The 24,664-nt window shown below is 46.8% G+C and overlaps 1 protein-coding gene across 3 annotated transcripts in view; it reads right to left on the bottom strand.

The window, feature by feature from the left end:
• Positions 1 to 24,664, bottom strand: part of LOC149331763 (membrane metallo-endopeptidase-like 1) — a 607,819-nt gene that overhangs the window by 11,473 nt on the left and 571,682 nt on the right. Inside the window, exons 2-7 of one of the 3 annotated variants that reach the window (XM_089556868.1) lie at positions 21,488 to 21,661; positions 18,630 to 18,789; positions 15,702 to 15,800; positions 11,578 to 11,889; positions 7,110 to 7,307; positions 2,898 to 3,127 (exon numbers count right to left, since the gene is read on the bottom strand). In XM_089556868.1, the coding sequence (XP_089412994.1) occupies positions 2,898 to 3,127; positions 7,110 to 7,307; positions 11,578 to 11,889; positions 15,702 to 15,800; positions 18,630 to 18,789; positions 21,488 to 21,520 (1,032 nt within the window). In that variant the 5' untranslated portion in view covers positions 21,521 to 21,661. Of the gene's footprint in view, positions 1 to 2,897; positions 3,128 to 7,054; positions 7,323 to 11,577; positions 11,890 to 15,701; positions 15,801 to 18,629; positions 18,790 to 21,487; positions 21,662 to 24,664 lie in introns of those variants that run through there. The other 2 variants (XM_089556867.1, XM_089556869.1) reach the window with 2 other exon arrangements.

Below are 24,664 nucleotides of genomic sequence, written 5' to 3'. Positions count from 1 at the left end.
TGGCCCCGCTACATGGTCGGCGTCCCTAGTCCGGGGCACCGCATGACAATGCCCCGTCTCTCGCCCGTTTCACCAGAGCCCTTTGGGACTCGAGCGAGGAGCAGTTGAGGAGGGCAGTCTCCCATGCCTCTCTGGAAGGGGTGGGGGAAGGGGGGAGGTGGGGAGGTGGGGATTTTGAGTAGATGCCCACACCATGTGGAAGATATCACAGGTCTCCCCACAGTGCGGGCATCGCCCATCCGTGTTAGGATCGTAATGCTTTAAGATTGCAGGACAGAGTAGAGTTCCTGTCTGCAGGCGCCTTGAAGTTCGCTCCTCCGTCTTACTCAGCCCCCAGGGGCCGGGAAAAGGCGGTGGTTGTCGGTATAATGCGTTATTATTTCCCTGAATCGCAGCAGCGGCTTGTTAGTCTCCGAGCCAGAAGAGCTGGGATGAGGAGCCCGGTGAATAAGCGCTCGGGCAGCCGCGTCAGCGGCCTCATTACCTCGTAAGCCCTGATGGCCAGGAGCCCAAATGATTCTTTTCGGTGTTGGATCAGTGGCGGTCCGCCTTAGAATGCAAGCAGCTAAGGGGGAGATCTCCCCTGCCAAGTAATGATCACATGCTTTTCGGGAGTCCGTAATGATGATTCTCGAATTGGCGTGGGCGGCAGCAAGCGCTATCGCTACTTCCTCGGCTCGCATTGAATTCGGGGCTCGAAAAGGGAGTCCATCAACGTGCATTTCCTGGCGAACGACAGCGGCCGTGTAAAATCCCATGGGCGATGGCCCTGCTACGTCTACGTAATATACACGGGGTCGGGAGCCGTGTTGAGGCGCAGCCAGGGGAAATTGCTCTCGCAATTACCGGGCTTAACCAAGCTAAGCCAGTGCCAATTTTTTATTGCGAAAGCAATATTGCTAGCACTTTTCTGCCGTCGGTGGAGGTCGTTCCTTCGCTCCGGCGCAGCTGCGGCGCACGACCATGTGACAGCGTGACGTCACGACCAGAGTGAGAGCAGGGGCCCCAACTGCTCTCTTCGGCCTTAGTCGTTCCTTCACTCGGCGCGGCGGCTACCACGTGACGGCCTCCTCGGACCTATTGACTCCTATAAGATGATGGTTGAACATGTTTTGGGTGCCTTTAGGCGCTGCTCAGCCCATTTGACGTTTACTCACGAACTGGCCACTAACAATTCCATCCGTTTTTTAGACTTGTTGCTAACCTTTTCTGGTAAAGGCCATGTGTGCTGGATGTACTCACCAAGAACAAAAAAGGGGCTGCTACCCTTTGCCTCTAACCACTCTAAACTAGTCAAGCGAGGTATTTCCAAGGCTTGTTTCCATAACGCCGTGAAAAAAAGAAAAAAAAGTTGCTGCCACACTGTGTCAACCAGTGTCACCACGCAAGCCCAACGTGTATCTGATGCAGGCTTCCCAGGAGAAATGTTGAGAGCGGTCGCTGAATCCGTATTAAAGGAGATGAATGGCATGGCCAAGAAGGGAAACAATGATGCAACTGACAAAAGGAAAAAAGTGCAAGTCATGCCTTATTTGCACAAAGTGGCGCACAATGTTAAGAAAGTCGCTGAGCGCCAGGGGGTCAATTTGGTGTTTTCTGCGCCAGTTAAGCTTTCAGGTCTTTGCGCACGAATTATGCCTGGCGGAAATAAGAAGCGTTGCACGACCAAACATAGAACTATGTACACAAAGTGCCGGACCGAAGTGATCTACAAGATTCCGCTGACCTGTGGAAAATTTTACATAGGTCAGACAGGGGACTGTGTGAACGAGAGGTTGCGCAAGCACAGAACAAAAGTCGGCGCTGGTGAAGATGGTAATCTTGCTCTGGATTGCAGTAGATGTCCCGGAAAATGTTCCCCACGTTTCGCAGATGTCACCATCCTGGGCTGCGGAAAAACACGGAAGGCTTGTGAAATCTTTGAGGCCTTCCAGATTGCCAAACATGGTGATGCTTGCGTCAGCTCACCATCGATAGCATTAACGGCAAAAGAATTTGATTATTTGAGTGATCATGTTTGAGTGTTGCCTTGGCGCATGCGTGGTGATCACCTGGCGGTCTGTACTCAACGAAAAATTCAGTTGTTAGTCCAGCCGTTGTCCTGTGTCGTTCTCTTCTTGTGTTTCCGTCTTTTTTTGGCTGGTTTTCTCCCTTGACATGCCTTACCAAACAGGCCCACCATTCCGCCCTGCTCCTCGGCCCGCCGCGTGAGGGCGCTCGCTAGGAGAGGATTAACGGAGCGCCGCAGACGCGCTCCGCTTATTCATGTCTGAGGAGTTGTACAACGCGTCGCTGGAGCGACGTGCTGCGCGCAAACGCCGGCGCCGTGACGAGGAGACAGATGAAGAAAGGCAAGAGCGGTTGGCTAAGCAACGCGCCTATGAAGCAGAATGGCGAGCCCGGCAAATACAAAGAGGGCCCGTAGTGAAGAAAATGAATTAGAGGAAAGGAAATTACGCAGCAGGTTGCGCCGCTGCGCGGAGGAGAGGCCACAGTTGGGACGATTCCAGCGCAAGGACGGACGCCGCGAGCACGGACGGACACCGCGAGCATGATCCATTAAAGGCTTTCGCCTTAAAATGAATTTGAGGAAAGGAAATTACGTACAGGCGCTAGTGACGTTTTGGCGTGACGTCATACCAGGAGCGAGAGACGGGCTACCAACTCGGCTCGTCGGGTAACGGCGGCCGCTTTCCACGGTGCGCCGCGCTGTTCCCACTGGAGGCGCTGCATATGCAGTATAAAACACCTGCTTTCGCAACCTACCAGGCTTAACCAAAGCTAAGCCCCCGCCAATTTTTTTCTTTTCATTATTCAGTTTTCTCGTGACCCTCTGGGGATGTGCAATCTCCTCCGGATCCGTATGCCAGAGACATCAAGTGCATGAACGAACGTACCTGTCCAAGAGCTCCGTAGTTGAACGCGGCCGGAGCACCTGGGATGAACACTGGTGGCTGTAGGAGGCCGGCCATGATAAGGATGCTTTGGCGGCGTGGATTGAAGAGAGCGTTCACGTAGGCTGTGTCGAAGCTTACGTTGGAATCTCTCCTAAATGAGTCCATCGTCGTGATACGCCGTGCGGCTAGATAAGGAGCAGTGAAATTCCCGCCAATGTCTGGCACATCCACTGCACACCGGTCGACCATGAAAGTGCCGTTCGTGACTTGCGAGATAAGCTTAAGAATGTATATTTTCTCTTTACACTAGTGAAACAAGAATATTGTAAGACTGGAGAGATTGTTTCCAGTTAGTTAAAGATGACTGGCCGCATATCAACACAAACCAATTACCTCTACAATACTTGTACACATATGCAAACAAATGGATTCGCTACCTGTCGTGCTATCACAGCAGGCTTTAGCCGAACACCTAAGACAGGCTTCTTGAGGCATTATGAAACATATGCAAACGTAACATGTCATTTCTCAGCTGCATCTGTAGATTAGTTACACAGAATTAAAAGTGCTTCTTTTGAAGACGGAGCGGGCTGCACACCGTCCTAGTTGGTTGCTGCCCGAAGGGGAGAAGCAGACACATAGGAGAAAAAAATTCGGGAGGCACTTTGACTGCCTAAACTACGTAGAGGCGAAAGCGTTTTCCACACCACTTTGACTGCCTCTGAGACACTAGTGAAGTCACCACTAGATGACGTCACATATAATGAATAATAATTACTAAACAATGACCAGTTATAATTAATGGCTAATTACTAATTAATAGCTAAATGCTGATTAGCTACTAATTAATGTCGCTTAAGCTTCGTCTTTAGGAGTGGAACGCGACAGCGTGTTGTAGCGCTGCCAGGGAGTCCACGGGAACTGGAACCCCCCACCCGTTCGGCGCGGTGCCTTGCTCTTTGAACGCAACGCTTTTTGAGGAAAGGAAATGGAGCGGTAATTCTCTGTCATCTCGTTGGACACCTGAACCGCCCCGCACAGGAAGGGAGGCAGTGGGAAGTGAAAGAAGAAAGAGAAAGAGGGACCGTAATGAAGGAACTGAAAATTGTATTTCAGGAAAGGAAATTACGCAGTAACTTTCTCGCACATCTCGGTGGACACCCGTCATCCGTTTGGAGAGGAAGGGAGGAAGTGGGAGTGAAAAAAGAGAGAGAATCAGGGGACGTAATGAAGAAAGTGAAAATTGTATTTTTTTTTGTTTATGGGGTTTAACGTCCCAAAGCGACTAAGGCGATGAGAGACGCCGTAGTGGAGGGCTCCGGAAATTTCGACCACCTGGGGTTCTTTAACGTGCACTGACATCGTACTCCGTTTCATACATCAGGTGCAACGCTGTCAAAGCTAGCGCTCTTTTTTGCGTAGCCTGCATCCGTGACAGAAAATAGTGCGTTGCTTGTGGTGAGCGAAAAATAACAAATGCATTGCCGACAGGCTTCGTGGGTAATACATTTGTCATCAGCGTGACAAAAAACGATGATATTGCGAATGAATCGGTCGAGATCTGTGATTTTGTATTTTGCGTGTGTCGTCTTTTTCCATTTCACGTTTTCGCTGTCCCCGCTGGCCGCCGTGTTTACTCTTTCTGTCCGCCTCCCTTTTACTTTTGAGAAAATGGCGTCCAGCTAAGCGGCGTGACAACAATTTGGACCAATCTGAAACGCGGACAAATACGCCTTGCTCGTCGGTAAATTGGTTTTTGAGGAAAGGAAATGTATCTGTCATATCTCGGTGGACACCTAAACCTCGCCGTAACGGGAAGGGAGGAAGATGGAGCGACGCGTTAGACCGCACGGCCACAAAACAGCGCGGAGGGATACACCTCTCTTTATTTTTTTCTCCGGACTACTTCCGTAGCCTTCACCGCGCTGCACATGATGTATGAAACGGAGTACAGAATTTCTCCTCCAAAGAAATTCAACCGCCGTGAAAATTGTATTTGAGGCAAGGAAATCACGCAGCAACTGTCTCATATATCTCGGTGGACACCCGTCAAAAGCATGACACCTCTCCTGACAAACTTCTGCGGACAACCTACTGTCGACAACGATGAGGAATTAAAGGCTTTCGCCTTAAAAAGCACTGGCACAACTTTACGTAGCAAGAGTCGTTGGACAGGTTCACAACAATTGATACGCTCTGTAGGCCAGCAGCAAACTAGCCTGATGAGTTTTATTGCGAAAGCAATACTACGCCAGGTCTAACCGCTCGTCGCGTGATCCGTGGACCCCCCTGCTCCTCGCGGAGCCGCCGCCGCGCCTAACAGATGGTGTGACGTCAGCCTCTTCGTTGCTATGGCGACGCGTGACGTCAGCTTCCTCTCTCCACCGCAGCCAAGAGCAGTCGGTTGTGCCGCGCTCCTCGAGGAGTCTCGCCATGGGTCACCAACGAGGAGTCCATATCTGAATCTAGTTGCTCTACTGCTTCTGGACAGTTTAACTCTAAGGCGACAGCCAAGCAAGCTAGGAAGAAAGCAAGAAAGAGGTTACAACGTGCCCAAGAAATGGAAGAACAATGAGAAGAACGACTGCCGAAAGGACGAGAAGCCGAAGCAGTAAACGAGTTGTATCGAGTTCAGAAGCTGGGATTAGGCTAGCTAAACGGAATGAAGCCATGAAAAGACAACGCGCCCAGTAAACAGAGGAACAACGAGAAGAACGTTTGCGAAAACGATGAGAATCAGAAGCAGGTAAGCACGCCACTTCAAGTTAATAATGCGAGTCCAGCCGTGCTATACGGAATGAAGCTAGGCGACAAAGACGTGCCGAGGACACCGAAGAACAACAGGCCGAACGTCTTGAAAAGCGGAGGAGGAGAGGAGGAGGAGAGGTTTTCGCAACCAACCAGGCTTAACCAGAGCTAAACCACACCAATTTTTTTAGCACCCACCAACTGTAGAAGCCAATGATAGCACATTCATTTGCAATCAGCTATTCGGTGCTCTCGGTTTCTCCTAAGGCCGGCCTGCCCGTCTACTAGTGAGAGCAAGCTCCGCCCCTGTCATGTGATTATCACGCAGATTGGCAATGAAATCGAGTTCTCAGTACTCGGCTTCAGAAACGAGCCTAACGCCCAGCTAAGGCCAGTGATGAAACGTCTTTAGCTTTCTGTATCGGTATTTTGACAGAGACAATGCCATTCCAACATTTGTGGTTAGTTCGCGGGAGACGCGCAAACGGGCCGTGGCGATGTAGCAGCCATATTGTCGCAATTTCTTATACCCCGCCGCATTAATCTGGCAGTCGCTCTTCAACGCGTAGGCCATGAAGGTCTCTCTGATAGTTGCTCATTTCCTTATCGGGACTTAGTCGTATATATTCCTTGTCGTCAAAGTGTGAGGTAAAATGTTTTGGCTTAAACTGATCACGACTTCGATGAAAGAATGTCAGCAATGATTTGTGAGAAGCAGGTAAAAGTTGAGAATGTGATAGAAGCGAACCACAGGGGCGCTTAGGTTATCTTCAATGTGGAATGCGATAGCCTTATATTTCAAAAATGTCCCAGCTTCAATTGCCACTTCTATGCGTGTTTGCATGAATATCTTTGCAATTGTGGGTCAATCGCCGTATTCGGCCTGGTAGCTGCGGTGGCACTTTTCACTCTTAACGTCTAGCCTTCAATCCTAACGCTTGACCTATTATGCCTGGTTGAAGGGCTAGGCATTGTGATGAAGGACATGTTATACTTTTTTCTTTGAAATAGGGAAGACGGGGTGGAGACAATGTCTGGTTGGTTGGTTTATGGGGTTTAACGTCCCAAAGCGACTAAGGCTATGAGAGACGCCGTAGTGGAGGGCTCCGGAAATTTCGACCACCTGGAGTTCTTTAACGTGCACTGACATCGCACAGTACACGGGCCTCTAGAATTTCTCCTCCAAATAAATTCAACCGCCGCGGCCGGGATCGAACCCGCGTCTTTCGGGTCAGCAGCCGAGCACCATAACCACTGAGCCACCGCGGCGGCTTGGAGACAATGTCTAAGCAAGCTGATTGTCCTCTTAATCGATTCCCTCAGCGGAACTCTTCATCGCCTGAAAATGTTGACAACGAGCATAAAAATTACTGAGCATAGGAAGAGTACAACGCGGGTTTAAAGGATACAGGCAAAGCGTCACGTGACCAGACGACAGGACCAGACAGGCCGCTGGATACTCACGGTAGAAGTCTTCAATTAGCGACTCCGTGCTGACCGCTTCCGGGTAAGCCACTATAAACCGCAGCTTCAGGGCCTTCTCATACATCATGCACCACAAAGGGCCTTGGATCCACTCGGTTTCGTTGAGCTTCTCCAGAAGGGTTCGCTTCAAATGCGCCGCCAGCCGACTGACGGCAGCCAGAGCGGTGGGCGTCAGGTCTGAGGTACAACAACGACAGAGCATGCGGCAAGCGTCACACAGAAAAACGCTGAGGCAACGTAAGAGTATCGAGCGTTAGCAATATCTAACTAATATTGCGTCATTAGCTAGCTTCCCTATATGCGGTACAAACTTTTGTTATATCAAGATATCCACTTTCTGATGACAACGTATACAGCGCTAGAAGACATATTGTTGGACACCACTTCGAATGTCCTGCGTCAATTAGTTTGGCCGTAATGAACGTCTGAAATTTTAAGTCGTGGTTTGGTGAACCAAAATTCGTCGATGCGAATATCTATGATGAGCTACAGTTTGATTCTTCTAGTAATCTTATGATCTGTTACGGGGTGAATCATTTGACACTACGAGGGGGTACCCAAAAGAAACCGGACTAAATTTTTTGGTCGGCAAAGCTTCTGTGGTACCGCGTTTTGCCACTAGGAGCGCATAGAACGAACATTCCAGAGTCAGTAAGCCGAGTGCCGTCGTTGAAGGAGGTCAGACTAGTTTAGGCAGAGTTTTAGAGTGACGACTGTTTTGTGTGAATGTCGTTCTTGCAATGGCTGATTTTCGTGAACAGCATGCGCCGGTGAAATTCTGATTTTTGCTCGAAAAAAGCTGAATGGAAACTCTTGAAATATTAAGAAAGACGAACAAGGACGATGCTATGGGGACAACTGAAGTGTTCCTGAATCCAATCCTGAATCAAAGCAACAGTCATGCCAATGGAAAACTTCAAATTCACCTCGCCTCAAGAAAGCTCGTCAGGTGAAACCTAACCTCAAAACAATGCGGATTTGTTTTTTCGACGCGAGAGGAGTCGTCCATTGAGAATTTGTTCCGCAGGGTCAGACAGTTAGCCAGGCTTTCTACTTGGATGTTTTGTAAAGATTGGGCAACAGTGTGCGGTGGAAGCGGCCAGATTTGTGGCGGTCGGGTGACTGGTTTTTCCATCATGGCAATGCCCCTTCTCACACAGCCCTGTCTCTACGACAATTTTGGACCAAAAATGGCATGACCCCTATTCCTCAACCCTCATACTCTCCCGACCTTGCCCCGCGCTACTTTATTTGTTTCCTAGAATGAAAAGACAGGTGAATGGAAAGCTTTTCGCTGATGTTGCCGAGGTGAAGAAAAAAACGACGGAGGCACTGTCAAGCATCACAAAAGATGAATTTAAAGAATGTTTTGAAAAATGGAATGAAAGATTCGACAAGCGTATCTTTGCAAGTGGGGAATACTTTGAAGGAGATTGAAGGTCTGTGCTTAAAATGTGAACAAATAAGTTCAAACGAAAATAAGTCCGGTTTCTTTTGGGTACCCCCTCGTACTTCGAACATTCTGCGCCAATTAGGTGGCCCACAATCTGTGTACCAATGGTACCAGCCACTAGTCCCACTTTGATGGCCTTGTGTTCCACACTAGCGCGACCTTGTGGAATGCGAACATTAGAGCTGACGCTTTAAAACTTAAGGGAAACGTTAAGCTGGGTGGTATATGCACCGCACGCTGTCTTAACAGTTCCATTGACCCATACTGAAGTCAAAACTTCGTCATTGTCATAAAAAATAAGATTGAGTTTGGGGGCTAATGGCAAATTTAGAACCCAGGCTATAATGTACAAAATAGACCTCCACTTTGTACTACTATTAGTTATCATCAAACCTCGAGTAATGACTTAGGCGGAATGCCCAATTTTTGAACTAAGCTTGACTTCGCTCAAGCGCTAGGTGCATTCGCTGTGCATAAAGCAACACAGCTAACCGGCCCAACATTGGAAATGTATTGGCAAAAGCTGGCCCTTTAAAAGAACCAGAGTAATACCACCAATGTGCGCCGATTATCTGGTCTGTTTGGGTATATGGTTGGACACCGACTAGCTGATTTTGAACATTGAAAACACTGCGTCTCAATCAATAAAATAACAAATGAAGCTCCCAAAAAAATTGACGCATGCGTACGTGACCTATCCGCTCACGCACGTTGAAAAGCAATGCTATTGTACGACCACCTGAAAAACATTCTTATTTTGAGCCAACCTCTGTCCAGTTTCAACAATAATAGTGCAAGTTCCATAACAACACTCCTGGAGACTAACTGCAAATTCACTTCAGTCACATTGTCGTCTGTAGCAAAGCTTTTTGCTGTAAAAGTGAGAAACGAAAACCAGAGCGCAATGTACTCAGCATCGGGCCTGCTCCTTAAATTCAAATTCAATTTTTTTATTTCTGCCTTGTTAAGATACAGAAAGCGGAGGCGCAGAAAAAGCTGTGAGAGACAGCTTGACTAAGCCGCAGCCCCCTTTCGCTTGGCAGCAGCTTGACAGCAAGGCTTTTAATACAAAAGGCAGTTGCAAAGCGTCATAAGAAGTATACAATAAAGAGCAGGTACAAGAGAAAACGAAAGAACATTATACAATATTGACACAACATTCACATTGGCTAAACACAGGTAATGGCAGCAAAGAAAAAAAAGAAAAACTTTGAAAACTTCTAACTTTGAAAAAAGAAAAACTTTGAACTTTGTTGCAGCCACATTGCTGTTTCCCGGAGGGATCCCACTAAGGCTTTGCTGTTGGCCTCAAGTAGCTGCCAGTGCCTGCGTCCATGGCATAACTATATCACCTTCGCAAGATAAGACCGCTGGACTTGAAGGGGGATTAATCACATCCATGCTCGCTAAGGCATGGTCATGAGGCTTTTTTTGTAGCGAAAGCTACATACCTACTATAGCTACGACGTAGTTCGCAGTGAGCCTACGAATGACCTTCAAAAAAACATCAGATAAGGCACGGCTAGTCTTGGTATGCATATGTACGTAACCATATGATGTCCACTTAATGGACAACCTTTGACCTTGTACTTTGACAAACGACACACATTTTGCAGTGAGCCTCCAAATGACCCTGAAGCCATGTTTAGGTAAGTAATAGTTGCACATTTCCCTTACCGGGTGTGGTCCACCTAGGTGCTGCACCACTTGACCTTTGACCTCGGCCTTAAGCTTCGACCTTTCAAGTTGCCGGTAGACGGCAATATGAAGCCACGTGATAATCCCGTGGTGTCACGTGATTCAATTTACAGTTGTGACGTCAGGGTATGGGGTATGTAAACCAGATCTCTGCGCTCTGCCTTCGCAACGTGAAAACTTGGTTCAGCACAGTTGAACCACTTTTTATACCCAGCAGATTTCCTTCAAAAACAAGAGAGTAACTGAAACGATCGAGTGAAGAAATTTATCATATAATCCTGGTGTTATCCTCTATACATAACGTGTATGCAGGGCATCCCGTATACAGGTTCTGTATGCTGGATAACAACATCAATACACAGCCAAATTATAAGTATTTTTTTTTCATTTTTTGCGCACGGTTCATCGATTAATTGCTCACTTAGCCGATGTTTCACGGTCCCGCTCCAAATGAATTTATGGTCACCTGAATGTTCCATTAAAGCCACAACACAAACAGCAAACTTTAAATTATTCGACACTACGAGAATTTTAATGCCGTGAAACGAGTGGTTTATGGGGGTTTAACGTCCCAAAGCGATTCAGGCTATGAGGGACGCCGTAGTGAAGGGCTCCGGAAATTTCGACCACCTGGGGTTCTTTAACGTGCAAGGACCTCTAAAAGTTCAACTCCATCGAAATGCGACCGCCACGACCGGGATCGAACCCGCTTGCTTTGGATCAGCAGGCGGGCGCCTAACTACTGAGCCACCTCGGTGGCTGGTAAACCGATAGACATATCAGGAGCGACACAAGCGCAGTGGGACGAATAAATGATAGTTTAAGGAAGAATAAGGAATTTTGGCACAATCAGGGGCGTTTAAAATCAAGTAGACGAAGCTGAGCTGTGCTTCTGCGTATTTTTAAAAACTGCAAGAATTGTTCACTCTCAAGGGAGATTTTACGGAGCACTGGGGAATATTTCCCCCTTCCTCTATTACTGGAGATCGTCTTTCTTTCCCAAGATGACTAGCACCGCTGCGACTGCTTACGACGTGAAAACTGCGAGGAAAATTTTTCGTTCTTGCTTGCATTTGTAGCGACTCTAACTTCGCATTTCCATTATGATGGGAATCACATGTCTAAGCGTTCCTCAAATTAAGTTTAACACAGGAAAAAGCGTGACTGAGAAATCAAAATGAACACCATGAAAAAAACCGTCATTAACTAGCGCGAGGTACTCTGTGCGTCCGCAATATACGCGGATTCTCCTAAGTATTTTTTTTTTAAACAAGAAGAGAAATTTGTAACACTTACGGGTGCTGAAGTAGCGCAGAGATACAGCCAAGGGCATCACACCGACGACATTTTCGTAACACAAACGCGTGATGCGGTCTGGCTGGTTGCTATGTCTCTTTAGAGCCTCTGCTTTCATCTTCTGGCTGTCGGCTAGCGGAAGAAGCTGGTGAACGAGGCTCCAAGAGATCAGAAGCCGAGCATCGTCGCGCGCCATTAGTTTCCGGTCTAGCAGCAACACTGCCAGGGCCGGTGCGTTGTCTAGAAGCAGTATCGGGCTGTTCGCTTTGAACCTCCTGGATGTGGCCATCTCGATCAGATGCACCCATTCATCTAGAGGAATCGTGGCGATATGTATTCGTTAGTACCGAAACAAACCGCAATCCCTGGAATAGTTAGCCTAAACATGCGCTATTAACCGCATTGAACCACCAGCCGTGGTGGCTTGGTGGTTAGAGCACTCGCATATTGATCAGGAAGACGTGGGTTCGATCCCGGTCGCGGGGGCCGCATTTCTACGCAAGCCAATCGCAAAAGGCGGCCGTGCGATGCGCCTTGTTGGTGCACTATGTGATCTAAATCCATGGTGCGTTAGTTAGTGCCCTAAGTGATCTAAGTGCACTAGGATCATAGGTGACCTAAATTCTTCCGGAGCCGTCAAATACCGCGTCCCTCATAATGCAAGTGTAGATTCGGGACAGTAAACCTACAATTTACAGTTTGGCTTTAACGAACGGCATCTTGTGCTGCGTGCATCAAAGCCATCGGCACACTAAATATCACAGCTGAACATAAGGGAAAAAGAGATTTTTCTTCAGCGTCCGTGAAAATGTACCCTCCCGCACTGTGCATAATGAAAAGCTGCATACCGTTGTTTAGTGAATTAAGAAAGCCTGCATTCACCGGAAGCAGGGAACAGATAGGGAAATGTTTCGGCACGTTGTTTTTTTGTGCTGTCGGGCAATGGAAAATTAACAGTATAATCAATTAAGTTCTCCAATATAGGTGGTTAGAAAGAAAAAGAACTACCATAGGTCGACAGTAGAGTTTGTACTGAACATTACCCTATGGTTTTTTTGTTTTTTTGTTTTTTTCTGGGGGGGGGGGGGGGGTTCGGTCACTGTTGGCTTAAAGCATACGTCTTTCAGAGACCTTCATTTCCCAAACCTTTGCCTATTCAACAGCTTAAGCAAGGCCGCGGTTCTGGCAATCTCGATGCCTTAGGTAGCATAACAGAGGTCTCAGAAAGCTCTCACCCACACTCCCTGGCCACATTCCACGCGACACTCGGAGAAATATTGGACGTTCTATGTCCGCTGCTATGGACGAAGATGGCACTGGTGAGCTGTCTCAAGTCTAGGTACAACACCGCATAAATACCCCAGTAAGTAGAGGACAGGTCAGCCGCTGCCATAGCTGAGATCGCACAGCACTGTACACGAAATACGGAAGTCGTGAGCTTGGATTCTGTAGGCCATATGTGGTTTACTTTTTGAGTACACTGCTGATTTGCCATTTATCAACCCCAAAAACTGGAGTGAATACGCAACGTTCCGCTCTATTTTTTACTATTTCCTTAAAACGTTTGTCATAACAAGCCCCTATGATTACACTACTTAAAGCTGGCGAAACTGGAGGCCCCGTGCCTTCTGCCGTACGCACTGGGCACGGCCACAGGATGCCCCAGCACTTCTCTGTGATCGCCGTAACACCGTGCACTCAGTGCCATCCAGATGTGTAGCGGGGCCCAGCATAGTGTAGTCCACAATGGGTAACGAACGAACAGTATGCACCCCTATGAACGTAATGCAAAACTGTCGACGCCAACTTTTGCGGCCCCGTTTTCATAGAGCCCAAGAAAGGACGACGGACGGGTGTTGACACTTCAGTGGGCACTATGCGTATACCCAAAAGATGGTATAGTATGGCTTGCTTGTTACGCTCTTACGTTTGGCTTAAAGTCTCAAAAGGATAAAAAGACCATAATGGGCGCCGTAGCGGAGGGGTGCGGATTAATTTCCATGCCCCTGGGTTAACTTACATCCGCTGACATCACACAGCACAAGGGAGTTTTTGCATTCCGACTCCATCAAAATGGCCTGCCATAACCTACCTAATGGAAAGAAGCCAACAGCCACAGAAACTAAGGGGCACAGGGGATTTTAATTAATTTATTTATTTTGTGGTGTTGATCAATTTAGAATATTACTGAATATGTTATCGCTTAAAGCTAACTGATTAGAAAAGCAGCAGAAAAAACAACCACATGCCGCCGGTGGGATCCGAACCCACGACCTCCGAATTACGCGTCTGGTGCTCTACCTCTGAGCTACGGCGACGGCTGTCAAATCTTCTGCTTTCGGGGGTATTTATGTTTACAAGTAACCTAACCTTGAGAGCGAGGAGGAAGGCCCCGGGGGTGGGGAAGGAAAGTGGTGTGAAAGGGGATGTGTGTCAGGAAGGGGAGGGAGGTGAATCTTGATTCGTTAAGCTGCAATAGTGGAAAAACTTATATCCACGGGGTGTGTAATGAACAAAGGCTTTGAAGGGGCTGCGACGGGGGGTTGGCGCTGGAGAGTGTTCATCAGCGCCACCCACGTTCATGAGCGGCGGACGTAGAACGTCCTGAGTTACCGCAGGTGTGACGTAGAACGTCATCGAACGGAGAGGGTGGAAGCTGCGTGAGAACCCTCTTATGCTTGGCGTCAAGGCTGCCAGAACCGAGGTCCTCGCTAAGCAATTAAGCAAACAAGGGAAGGGGAATGAGGGGCTCGTTATAAATATGAAAGAAGCCAACAGCCACAGAAACCAAGGGGCACAGGGTATTTTTAATTGATTTATTTATTTTCCTTTAAGAACCCAGTCTCTTTATGCCGCCCAATCCGCTGCATTTTGGTATGGTTTGGTTTGGTTTAAGGGCTTTAACTTCTCAAAGCGACAGAGGCAATGAGAGACGCCGTAGTGAAGGGCTCCGGAAATTTCGACCATCTGGAATTCCTTAACGTGCAATAACGTCGCACAGTACACGGGCCTCTAAAATTTCACCTCCATCGAAATTTCACCGCCGCAGCCAGGATCGAACCCGCGTCTTTCGGGTCAGCAGCCGAGCATCATAATCACTGAGCCACCACGGCGGCATACGCAGTATTTTCCTAAAATACAACCCCTTATGGGTTCATGAAATGCGTCATAACGATAACAATTCGCAGTGAAGGAACACAAGCGATCCAGAAGTGTTGATTATCATGATCGCCTACAGATAATCTAGTCATTTTTTTTTGTACAAGGTAAAAAGATGGAGCAGCCGCAAAAACCTACTGTTACCAGCAGCTTGACGAGGCGACTGCCCCAACTCATAACAGCAGCACAGGCATAGTTTTTATGACTCTCACACACAAAACAAAAGCGCAAAAAGTGCATTTGTCAACAAAGAAGACAGCACTGACAGGTTCACATTAACAGAAAGAAAAGCATTACGTGATCGCAAGATGTTAGCTGAATATATTCAAACCTTTACAATATTGCCATCACAAGAACACTGTTTTCAAACACTTTTAGCCAACCTGGCAATATCAAAAGACTCATGAGCATAGTTTTTAAGGAGAACTGGAAGAATATAAGGTAATGATTGAAGGTCATAGCTGTTGAGCGTTTTCGTTATGGAACACATGTCTGGATGACCCCTTAAATTTTTTTTTAAACAGTCTATAGACTGTTCATAGATTCCTGTCTATAAAGTCTATAGACTCTCTACAGACAAATCCTAGAGAACAGTCTATAGGCAATACAAATGCTATAGACAGTCTATAGATTTATGGCCATACATTTTTAGTAGACTTTTGTCTATAGATATTCTACTGACTATGAATAGACAAAAGGATATATCCATAGGAAGGCGATAGAGTCTATAAGAAATCTATAGACTTTCTATGGACCATTTTTATAAGGGACGTGTGTTTTATGCGAGAGCGGCTTGCTTCAGTAGCTAACAGAAAATTTCATCCCTGCCTTTTACTTATTTTTTTTTCACACAATGCAAGGTATGCTAGATGTAATTGCATGCCTATGCTTCTAAAGAAGGACTCAACATGAATGACCTAGACTGCATGTTTAAAAAAGGAGGTGCAGAATGAACGAGAACGCACCATTTGAAGCGTAACCTTTCGTGAAGCTTCCCAGTGTCCCCACTTTTTCAAACCGGGGCCCGAAAGGATGGTCCCTGAGGATTCTCAAGTGCTCCATCACTGCAAGAAATGAAGAGGCAAAGTATATGACGGCACCTTGAGTTTTCAGCGAGAGCGACGCGGCACCAAACCGCATCACTGTGGTTTACTGCGACGCAAAAAAAGCTGACACAGTTAAGCACATCCCATTTCAGATTGGGTTCAAGATTCAACGTGAAGCTAGGAAAACAAAGCGCGAAAATTAACCTTGCAAAGTGCACATACATCTACAAGCGAATCTTAAGCATTGTATGGAAAGGGACAGAGATGATTTGAATTGGCAAAACGAAGAAAGCTTGGAAATGACGTCACGCCCCTCTGGAACACCGCTAGGAAGACGGCAAAAGGAAAAGAAAAGACATGAAAAAAAATGCAATGGTCTGAGCATGCGTAGGCTGCCTTATAGATCAGCTCTCGTGAGTGCCAGAAACGCTTCGTTTGGCTAAGCTTCGAGAGACACTGCACACACAGCTATGAAGATCCCCAGTTTCGACTTTCAGCCTATTTTCGTACAGGACTCTGCGAACGAAATCTCTTGCAGTGCCACTCCCGGTCATCGATGGTCATATCGGCAGCACACCTGTGTGTAGTATGTTCCAAAGTGCATTCTTGATGGGAAAGAATGCACAGGCTGATCAATACACTCTGACATGCTGGACCAGAACCCCGTAGACACCATTCCTGGAGCCATTCCTTTATGATGCTCCTCATGCCGCAATCAGAGGCAAACTGCATTTTTGTAGTTCGTCCGGCCATCTCAGTTTTCGTTGTACGTCATCCTGTTGATGACATAAACACAGATGATTGCTGTGAACGCACCAAAGGCTACAGTACACCAGACGCGACCGGACACAGCAAGGATGACACAACGCAGTGCCGTTGTCTTCCTTATTGTGGCCTGTCTTTTGCAGCCTAGTCATGGATCATCATCAGCAGCAGCAGCCTGACTACACCCACTGCAGGGCAAAGGCCTCTCCCATGTCTCTCCAATTAACCCTGTCCTTTGCCAGTTGCGGCCACTGTATCCCCGCAAACTTCTTAAACTCATCCACCCACCTAACTTTCTGCCGTCCTCTCCTACGTTTGCCCTCTCTTGGAATCCACTCCGTTACCCTTAAGGACCAGCGGTTATCTTGCCTTCGCATCACATGCCCTGCCCAAGCCCACTTCTTCCTCTTGATTTCAAATAGGATGTCATTAACCCGTGTTTGTTCCCTCACCCACTCCGCCCTCTTCCGATATCTTAACGTTACACCTACCATTTTCCTTTGCATAGCGCGCTGCGTTGTTCTTAACTTAAGTTTAACCCTCTTTGTTAGCCTCCACGTTTCTGCCCCATAGGTGAGTACCGGTAAGATACAGCTGTTGTATACTTTTCTCTTGAGGGATATTGGTAAACTACCATTCATGATCTGAGAGAACCTGCCATATGCGTTCCGCCCAATTCTTATTCTTCTAGTTATTTCCCTCTCATGATCCGGATCTTCGGTCCCTACCTGCCCTGAGTAGACATATTCTCTTACTACTTCCAGCACCTGGCTACCAATTGCGAACGGCTGTTCCCTTGCTAGGCTGTTGAACAAAACTTTGGTTTTCTGCATGTTAATTTTTAGCCCCACCGTTCAGCTCTGCCTGTCTAACTCATTGATCATGCTTTGTAGTTCTTGTCCTGAGTGGCTTAGCAACTCCTCCTCAACATATTTGGTTATAAATCACAGTAGGCAAAGGACTTCTGGTCCAAACTTAGTTCACTTGTTCCCAAGACCGCGTCAGACAAGCAGCTAAGAGTCAGAATCGATGTCATGATGATCGGTTTCATGTCAGCCAAAAAGGTCTTCTTTCAGCAATTGTGACCTCCTGTATAGCACAAATGCCAGTGGAGGATGAATGAACCATGAGGTTAATTGCGGTCACGTGATTTTTTTTACGGCCTTCCTGGAAGATAAAGCGCGCTAGAAAACTTAATATGATTAGGTTAACACTAAAGTGATCAGACGTACATTCGACTGCACTACCATAGTAAGCTGATGGGCACATCTTCAACGCTGCTAGCTTGAAAATATTCGATTTGGGATGTCTGCGTAAAACATGCAATTCGCAGGTAATACATCGAGGAAGGCGCGGGGCTTATATCTCCCTGCTCTCAGGCATTAGCTCTAAACTGCCAGGTAGTCAAGTTGCAATTGCATTCTGGACTGTTGTGGCTTGTGAAAGTGGTTTCTCATCACACGCACCCCAAAATTGTAGCTCCAACGCACAGGGTTCCCATTGTCAGTACGGTCCTTTAACACAGTGTACTGTCCGAAGATAATAGCTTTAAAGGCAACTCGTCTCAGTAGTTTGTTATGACACAAAGTATCCACAAAAAGTGCTGCCATTACTTGTATCTTGCTGCACAAACAGTGCAGAACTGCACGTGAGCCATTCCTTATGCATGCCAGCCATCATTTTTCATTGGTGCGTAGGAAGAAACCGAAAGTTACCATCCGGCGGCCAGTTCCACTATCGCTACCGGCAACTCATCGTCGTGAACAGAAAGGCACTCTAAGGCTAATTAAGGCTAAGGCTAATTAAGGCTAAGGCTAATAAGGCTAATGGCACGGCGACTAGCGTAGCGTTGCTTTCGCAACAAAATGTAGCAGACGAAGATTGACCTGAAAGAACAAAGGGGCTCTTAAGCGAAATCAGCGGCAACCGATGTTTGTAGGAGTTCCACCGCATTCGGCGTGCGACATTAACATTTTCCACAGTTCTTTCCGCTATTCTTTCTTTTCTGCACGATAGCTCGGTCTAAGTTTGAAAATTTTCTGGCAGATTTTCGGCGATTGCAAAGCAGCATGGTGTACCCACCTTCCATCTCCGCACGGATTATACGCTCGACGATTGACGTGGAGTCCAGATTTTGGTCGTAAGTCGCCAAAATGTTCATGTAGAATAAGTTTAAGTCCCATCCGCTGTTTTTCTTATGGGAGGTGTCCATCCAGTTCTCGTCCTCTTTGTTGATCGCTATCTGCGGCAGCGTAGAGTTTCCACATCAGACGTCTATATTCTGAGGCTATGTCGTCGTTGATACGAGAATACAAGTATGAGAGGAAGATTACAGGCAGGGCGGAAAGACGGGTTAGTTGGCTTCCCTGCATCATAAGAAAGAACCGCGCTACAGGTGAGGACGAAGAGAACGAAACAGGGTGAGCCATTAGCTTTGTCTTCATCTGTAGCATTTTTTTATGATGCAAAAATTACAGGCCAGAAGTAGCAGTTAACTTGACGACGTTGGTGTTTCCTGCCTGAAAAGCAGTAAGCTCAATGTCGCAGTCTCTGAAAGAAACGGGTAAAAGTGCCGTTTACATCAGGATAATGCCGCGAGGAAACGGGGTGTCAGCACTCCACTGCAGTGTTTACTCGAGAAGATAGCGCTGATAGCCCTGAAGATAGCGAGATAGCCCTCCTGCTAGGACCAAAGCATTGTCCTGCAGTATGGTTAAATAAATCAATAAATAAATAAAAAATTATAGATCGCGTTGATACGCTTATGCAGTCAAGTTGCCTATTTCATGTAGTCTTCCCTTATCAGTAATCTCATCTAGGCGAGCTTGGCATTGACGCTTTGATGTCGAACACCTTGTATCACAATAAGAGAAATATATGATTGTATGTTACTTCTGAAGTCGAAGTCAGTGGGCTGAAGTACACCGGTTTAAGTAGAAATAGTTGTGTTACCATGATCAAATGATGCAGGCGTGGGAAATTGAGAAAATGTTAGAAGGAAAATATTTGCAATAAACAACATCAACTTTAAGAAAATTGTCAATTGCCTTCTTTGCGACTTCTCACGTATCATTGATTTCCCCTGTTTTTTTCTGATTAATTTGGTGTAGCCACAGCGTACAACCGATTCGGATGGACAATTGAATTTCTTTTAGACTGGCACCGATCCAGCAAAATGACAAGGTTGTGATGGCAGAAAAGCTCATTTGCTCTTCATAGAGGGAGGAGCTGACGGACACTCATAGAACCAAGTTCTTTCTAAGCCTTTGTTTTGTCTATTCCTTGTCAGCACGTTTTACATAGAGGTATGTTGGCTGGGAGGTACGCTTCCCTTCTTGATAAAAGATATATGGATTCCTTTGTGGCAGAACGAAAGCTCCTGTAATCTACGCAACCTTTCGAGAGTGTCCGGAAGCGACAAATGGCCTGTTTTTTCAATTTCCAATAAAGAGTCGGCAAACCACATGGCAATATATATACTGCTGCCTTCATACGCTACAAGAACAGGCCAGGTATACAAATATGACACCCCGACCACTTCTGTCGCCATACCCAACTGTACAAGAAATTTGAAACAGTGCCCATCTAGTTACGCTAAGCATAGCGTCCTGAATTATCTTTCTTTAAGCCACGAATGATGTCAGCGAGCCATTTTTAAAATTTCAAAGCCATGCGCCGCGCGGCAGCTGAAAAAAAGAACCCCAAGCGCTAGTCCCGAAAAGAAATTGCGAAGACACTTTGGCAACTATGTTGAGAGGCGAAAGCCGAGGACACTATGTCGTGACGACTTCCGGTGGATGTGACGTCACACCGCTCCCGTGGCTATATCGGCACCCAAATCATACATCTTTCAGGGATTTTAAGTGTTAATTACGCGTAATTACACAATTTTTTTAGCTAATTCGAAACAAATCTGACGTTTTTTCGACCATTCTCTGAAATTTTTTTCTATTCCATGACGGCTTCCAGTGCATGTGACGTCACATCGTTCCCGTGGTATATCGACGTCCGCGATATTTCGACGCAATTTCGGAATTTTTGCCTATAATTAATTAACTAATTAATCTGCAGTCATCAAACTTGGCTTCTAGCTACATTCTTTCCTTCTCTCTCTGAAGCAACCATTAGTTTTGTTCTATCTTTCTTAGTTCCCGAGTTAAAAGCGTGTGACACGATTTGTTAACGGACGACAGTATGAGCCATGAAAGGCTTTCGCCTTAATAGCCGGTAATGATCAACACGGCAATATGCAGCCATTGACAAAAGTTTTGAGTCCAACACTTTACCTTCTAACGCTTGTCATAGGCCCTTGATACCAGCTGTGTAAGGCTAAAATTTCGGGCTCGCAAGTAAAAGGTCCTATCACCTTCCAAAGTTATGGAGCGCTGCGAGTTTGTAACGAACGACACAGAGGAGCCCAGGTTGAAACCTCTCGCTCCATTCTTTTTTGACAGAGCCTGTATCTACATCAGACGAAAGCAAGGAAGTTTTATGCCTTGATAGGGCCAGTTGATCGTTTGGTCGTCCGCTCCACAACAGCGGCCAGCAATTTTAGGACATTGATACCTGCGATAGCAATGCACTTTCTTATTAGCCCATGTCCAATTTGTCACCATGCTGCCTCCGTGTCAGCCTTCTCCTCCGAAAAGCATCTATTCCAGGAAGCGCCGCACACTGTAAATTCCGTGGAAACTCTGGGTGGTTCTAGTCACTAAAGCTCTGGCAATCAGTGTAACTGAATGAGCTCAAGGCTCAACCCACCCGCTTAACTGTAACACCAGAGCGCTGGAAATTAATGCAAGGTTTCTTTCTGTTTCGATACGGCCCGCCGCTCCTATCCCTGTACCTTATTTTTTGGTCAGTAATGAACCTAGAGACATCATATACGCCTCTCTGTCAGGCACACGCAGAGTTCTAAACACCTGAATAGAAATACGTACAGATATAACCTGGCCATGACCCACAAAATTCATGGTGCTGAACTTGACGAAGGTTGGAAAGCCGTACACAAAACTCAGGTAAACCAGTCGGTGCAGGATGTCGAAGTTCGGGTCGTGATCGATGTTGGAGATGTCCAGCCGGAGCTTGGACAGGAACGCTCTCACCACCCCTACCTGCAATCGAGGCAACAAGGAAAGCTAGTGTGACGTATCCGCTGGCGCAGGTGCTTTCGTTTGTAGCTATATTGTGCAGTCCAAGCTTAAAAGCATCATGCGAAACATACATTCACATTGCCTTCGTCGTACAGAGCACGTTTTTCGTGCAAAGTAGATATTCGTCCTCCTTTTCCTACAGTTTATCTCTCGCATGAGAAAGTTAACAGCTTCACAAGCTGGGCATTTGAAAGAAACAGACGCTGCTGATTCATCAGAACATTAAAGGAATGGGTCGGCCTCACCATAGTAACATGAGGGCCCATAATTATAACCACTTGGGAGTTCAGGACTGTATCCTAAAAGATTGCTTAAAGGGATACTGAGGCGGTTTTCGAATCAGCTAATTTTTTAGGGTTTTGAAGAAGTGTCATTGCTGATCACGTCTGTGAAATTATTTTTTCGATTTTGGCTAAAACAGTGGCGCAATCACCAATTAAAAACGCGATGTTCAAATCTCCCGCGCCCCGCGCGAGCGTAGTAGAGGAGAACAGCGGAGAGGGAAACCTCGTCCATGTCGGCCAACGTGACGTCACGTTGAGGAGCCGGGGATACTTCGGCGCACCCGAGCGAGCTTTCAGCGCGCGTTGTTTCTCGTGCTGCGTGCGTTGTGACGTAGAAAGCGTGTCAGCCGACCTTGAGAATCAGATTCAACACGAGGTACTACTATGCGTTCGTGTCCATGAACAAATACGGCCGAGTCTGTGTCGTCTTCCACTATTTTTAGCAAGATCAAAAGCTCGCAGCGCAAGCACTCGCTGCTGTGACGAAGAATTCAAGCTGACCAAAGCAAGCCTACTCTGCTCGAAGCACTTTCGTAAGAGCGGCTACATGCAGAGCTTGTCCCTAATGTGACCTCTGGAGATTTCTGTCGAAAAGGCGCGGCTGAACCATGACACAGTTCCTTCGATTTTCTCGCGCACGAGAGGCGTGTCACCATTCCGAAGAAGCGCCTCTTTTAAAAGTAGAAACATGCTCACTTAGCCCCTGAAGAAACCTTATAGTGGCTTAAGCATGTGTCGCTCTCCTCAGCTTAGGTGCGGCCAGACCACCTGAGACGTGCTCAGCAAGGCTCGGTTAGTGATATTATACTCGGGTCGACGTGTCCAAGAAAGCAAAAGCAAGCAAAAGCAAGCAAAATCAAGCAGAGCAAAGCACAATAAAGCACAATAAAGCAAAGCAAGCAAGCATCGAAGCTCTTCATATGCGGCATCTCGTTTAATCGTAGCTAAGCAATTAAAATGAAAGCTTTCGACGTGGATTTCGGATGCAAATTTATGAGAGAAATGAATGCCAACCGAGTTTTTGCAAAAAAAACACTGCAACCTTACTCGGTTTCTTCATAAAGTTGTGGCAGCGGGCGAGTTGCAGCTAGCTTGGCTTTTAAACACACATATAGTTGGCAACTACTTCACTGAACCTAAACTGCAAATCTAGGAAGGGCGAACGTTTCCGAGGTAGCGATTAATATTTTCTGGCATCTGCTGAACGCGCCACGAGTGAAGCAGCAGCCTTGTGCGCGTATTTGGCTTGGTTTCCAGCGCACAATGATTGCGTCACTATCTTGTGGTCACATGCCTCGCAGTGCTTGGCCACTGCGCTTCGCTAATTTTGACACCAACTTTGTGCTCCTTCATCGTTTCCTTGAAATACTTGCTTGCCCCAACCTGCAACGCGGATTACTGAGAACAGGATTTTTGGACACAGTGCTTTGGGCCTTTTCTTTAGGATGACGCTCTTCCGGGCGAGCCAGGAGGCGTCCGGTGATGGTAATTGACTTGAGTATTGTTCGCACCCCTTCCTTTCCGAGAATACGAGCCGAGGTTGTGCTGGCACCTTTTACGCATGGTCTGCATCGCGTCTTTGACGCTGGCGTATGCTTGTGCTAGGCGTAGAATTTTTTGCTTGCGTCTTTTTTGGTTTCAGGCGATACGTGGAATGAGCAAACTGTAGTATCCTTTTCTTCGGAGGTCAATAAAAAAAAATAGTCGCCGTATTCGCTTTTACAACGACACGGAAAGCTGCGATCTGCACTCAACGCAGCGCCGGATCCGCATCGGCAGCTTCTCCAGTCCTCAAAGTGGCGTCACGAACTCTCTTGACCAATCACGGGCGGCGGCGCGCCGCGCGGCGTGCCCCGCGGCACAGGCCGCATATTTCGGCTAAAGATGGCAATTCCCGCTTGTTTTTGCCTTATTTCGATGCCATATTCCAGTGTATGGCATGAAAAACTATAGGATGCCGCTGCCAGCCCGATTTTCAAAGAAAGTGCTTCAGTCTCCCTTTAAGCTTGTTTTTCACGGTCTACGACTGCAGATGACGTCACTTTTTTACGATGCTTCAAAGTTGTTGCATTCTTCTGCACGCAATTTATGCAATTCCCTGTATTCCAGGCACCTTTTAATGCAAGAAACAAACGTATGGAAAATGCATCTTGCCTCTAAAAGATCCCGATATCAAACACTGCCTCAGCGACAGCAGTGCGGTTCTTTTCAGGGGTCTATAGAGTCAGCGCATCACGCACAATTTTCATGTGTATGGTAATTTACATGAACATCACTGTGTTCAATAGTGGTACCTCATTTCGGTTCTAATCGAACAATGCTTTCTTTTATCGAGTGATCGCCAGTACTGCTGACGTGATCGCTTTGCAAAAGAATCTAGATTCTCATTTAAAGGTATAATCAGTGGGTAAGGAAAAATACATGGAAAAAAAGCAAACGCAATTGTTTCTGCCCTTCTGAATTATGTCCGAGTAATCGAACAAACTTCTAGTGGGAAATATTCGGAACTCATTCTAAACAAAAATCTGAGCAGCTATGCTACAGTCAAATTTACAAATCACAAACGTAGGCCAGAAAGGAGCCATTTCTCAAATGACTAAGTCTCGTTACCTCGAGACGAAATTTCAAGCATGACAACACTGTCAGGATGGACCAGCTTTCACTCAAACCAAGAACTGGA

The sequence above is a fragment of the Amblyomma mixtum genome, chromosome 8, assembly GCF_055824585.1.
Source record: "Amblyomma mixtum isolate Tamu chromosome 8, ASM5582458v1, whole genome shotgun sequence".
Classification (NCBI taxonomy): Eukaryota; Metazoa; Arthropoda; class Arachnida; order Ixodida; family Ixodidae; genus Amblyomma; species Amblyomma mixtum.
This window is presented reverse-complemented; position numbering and strand designations above follow the sequence as displayed.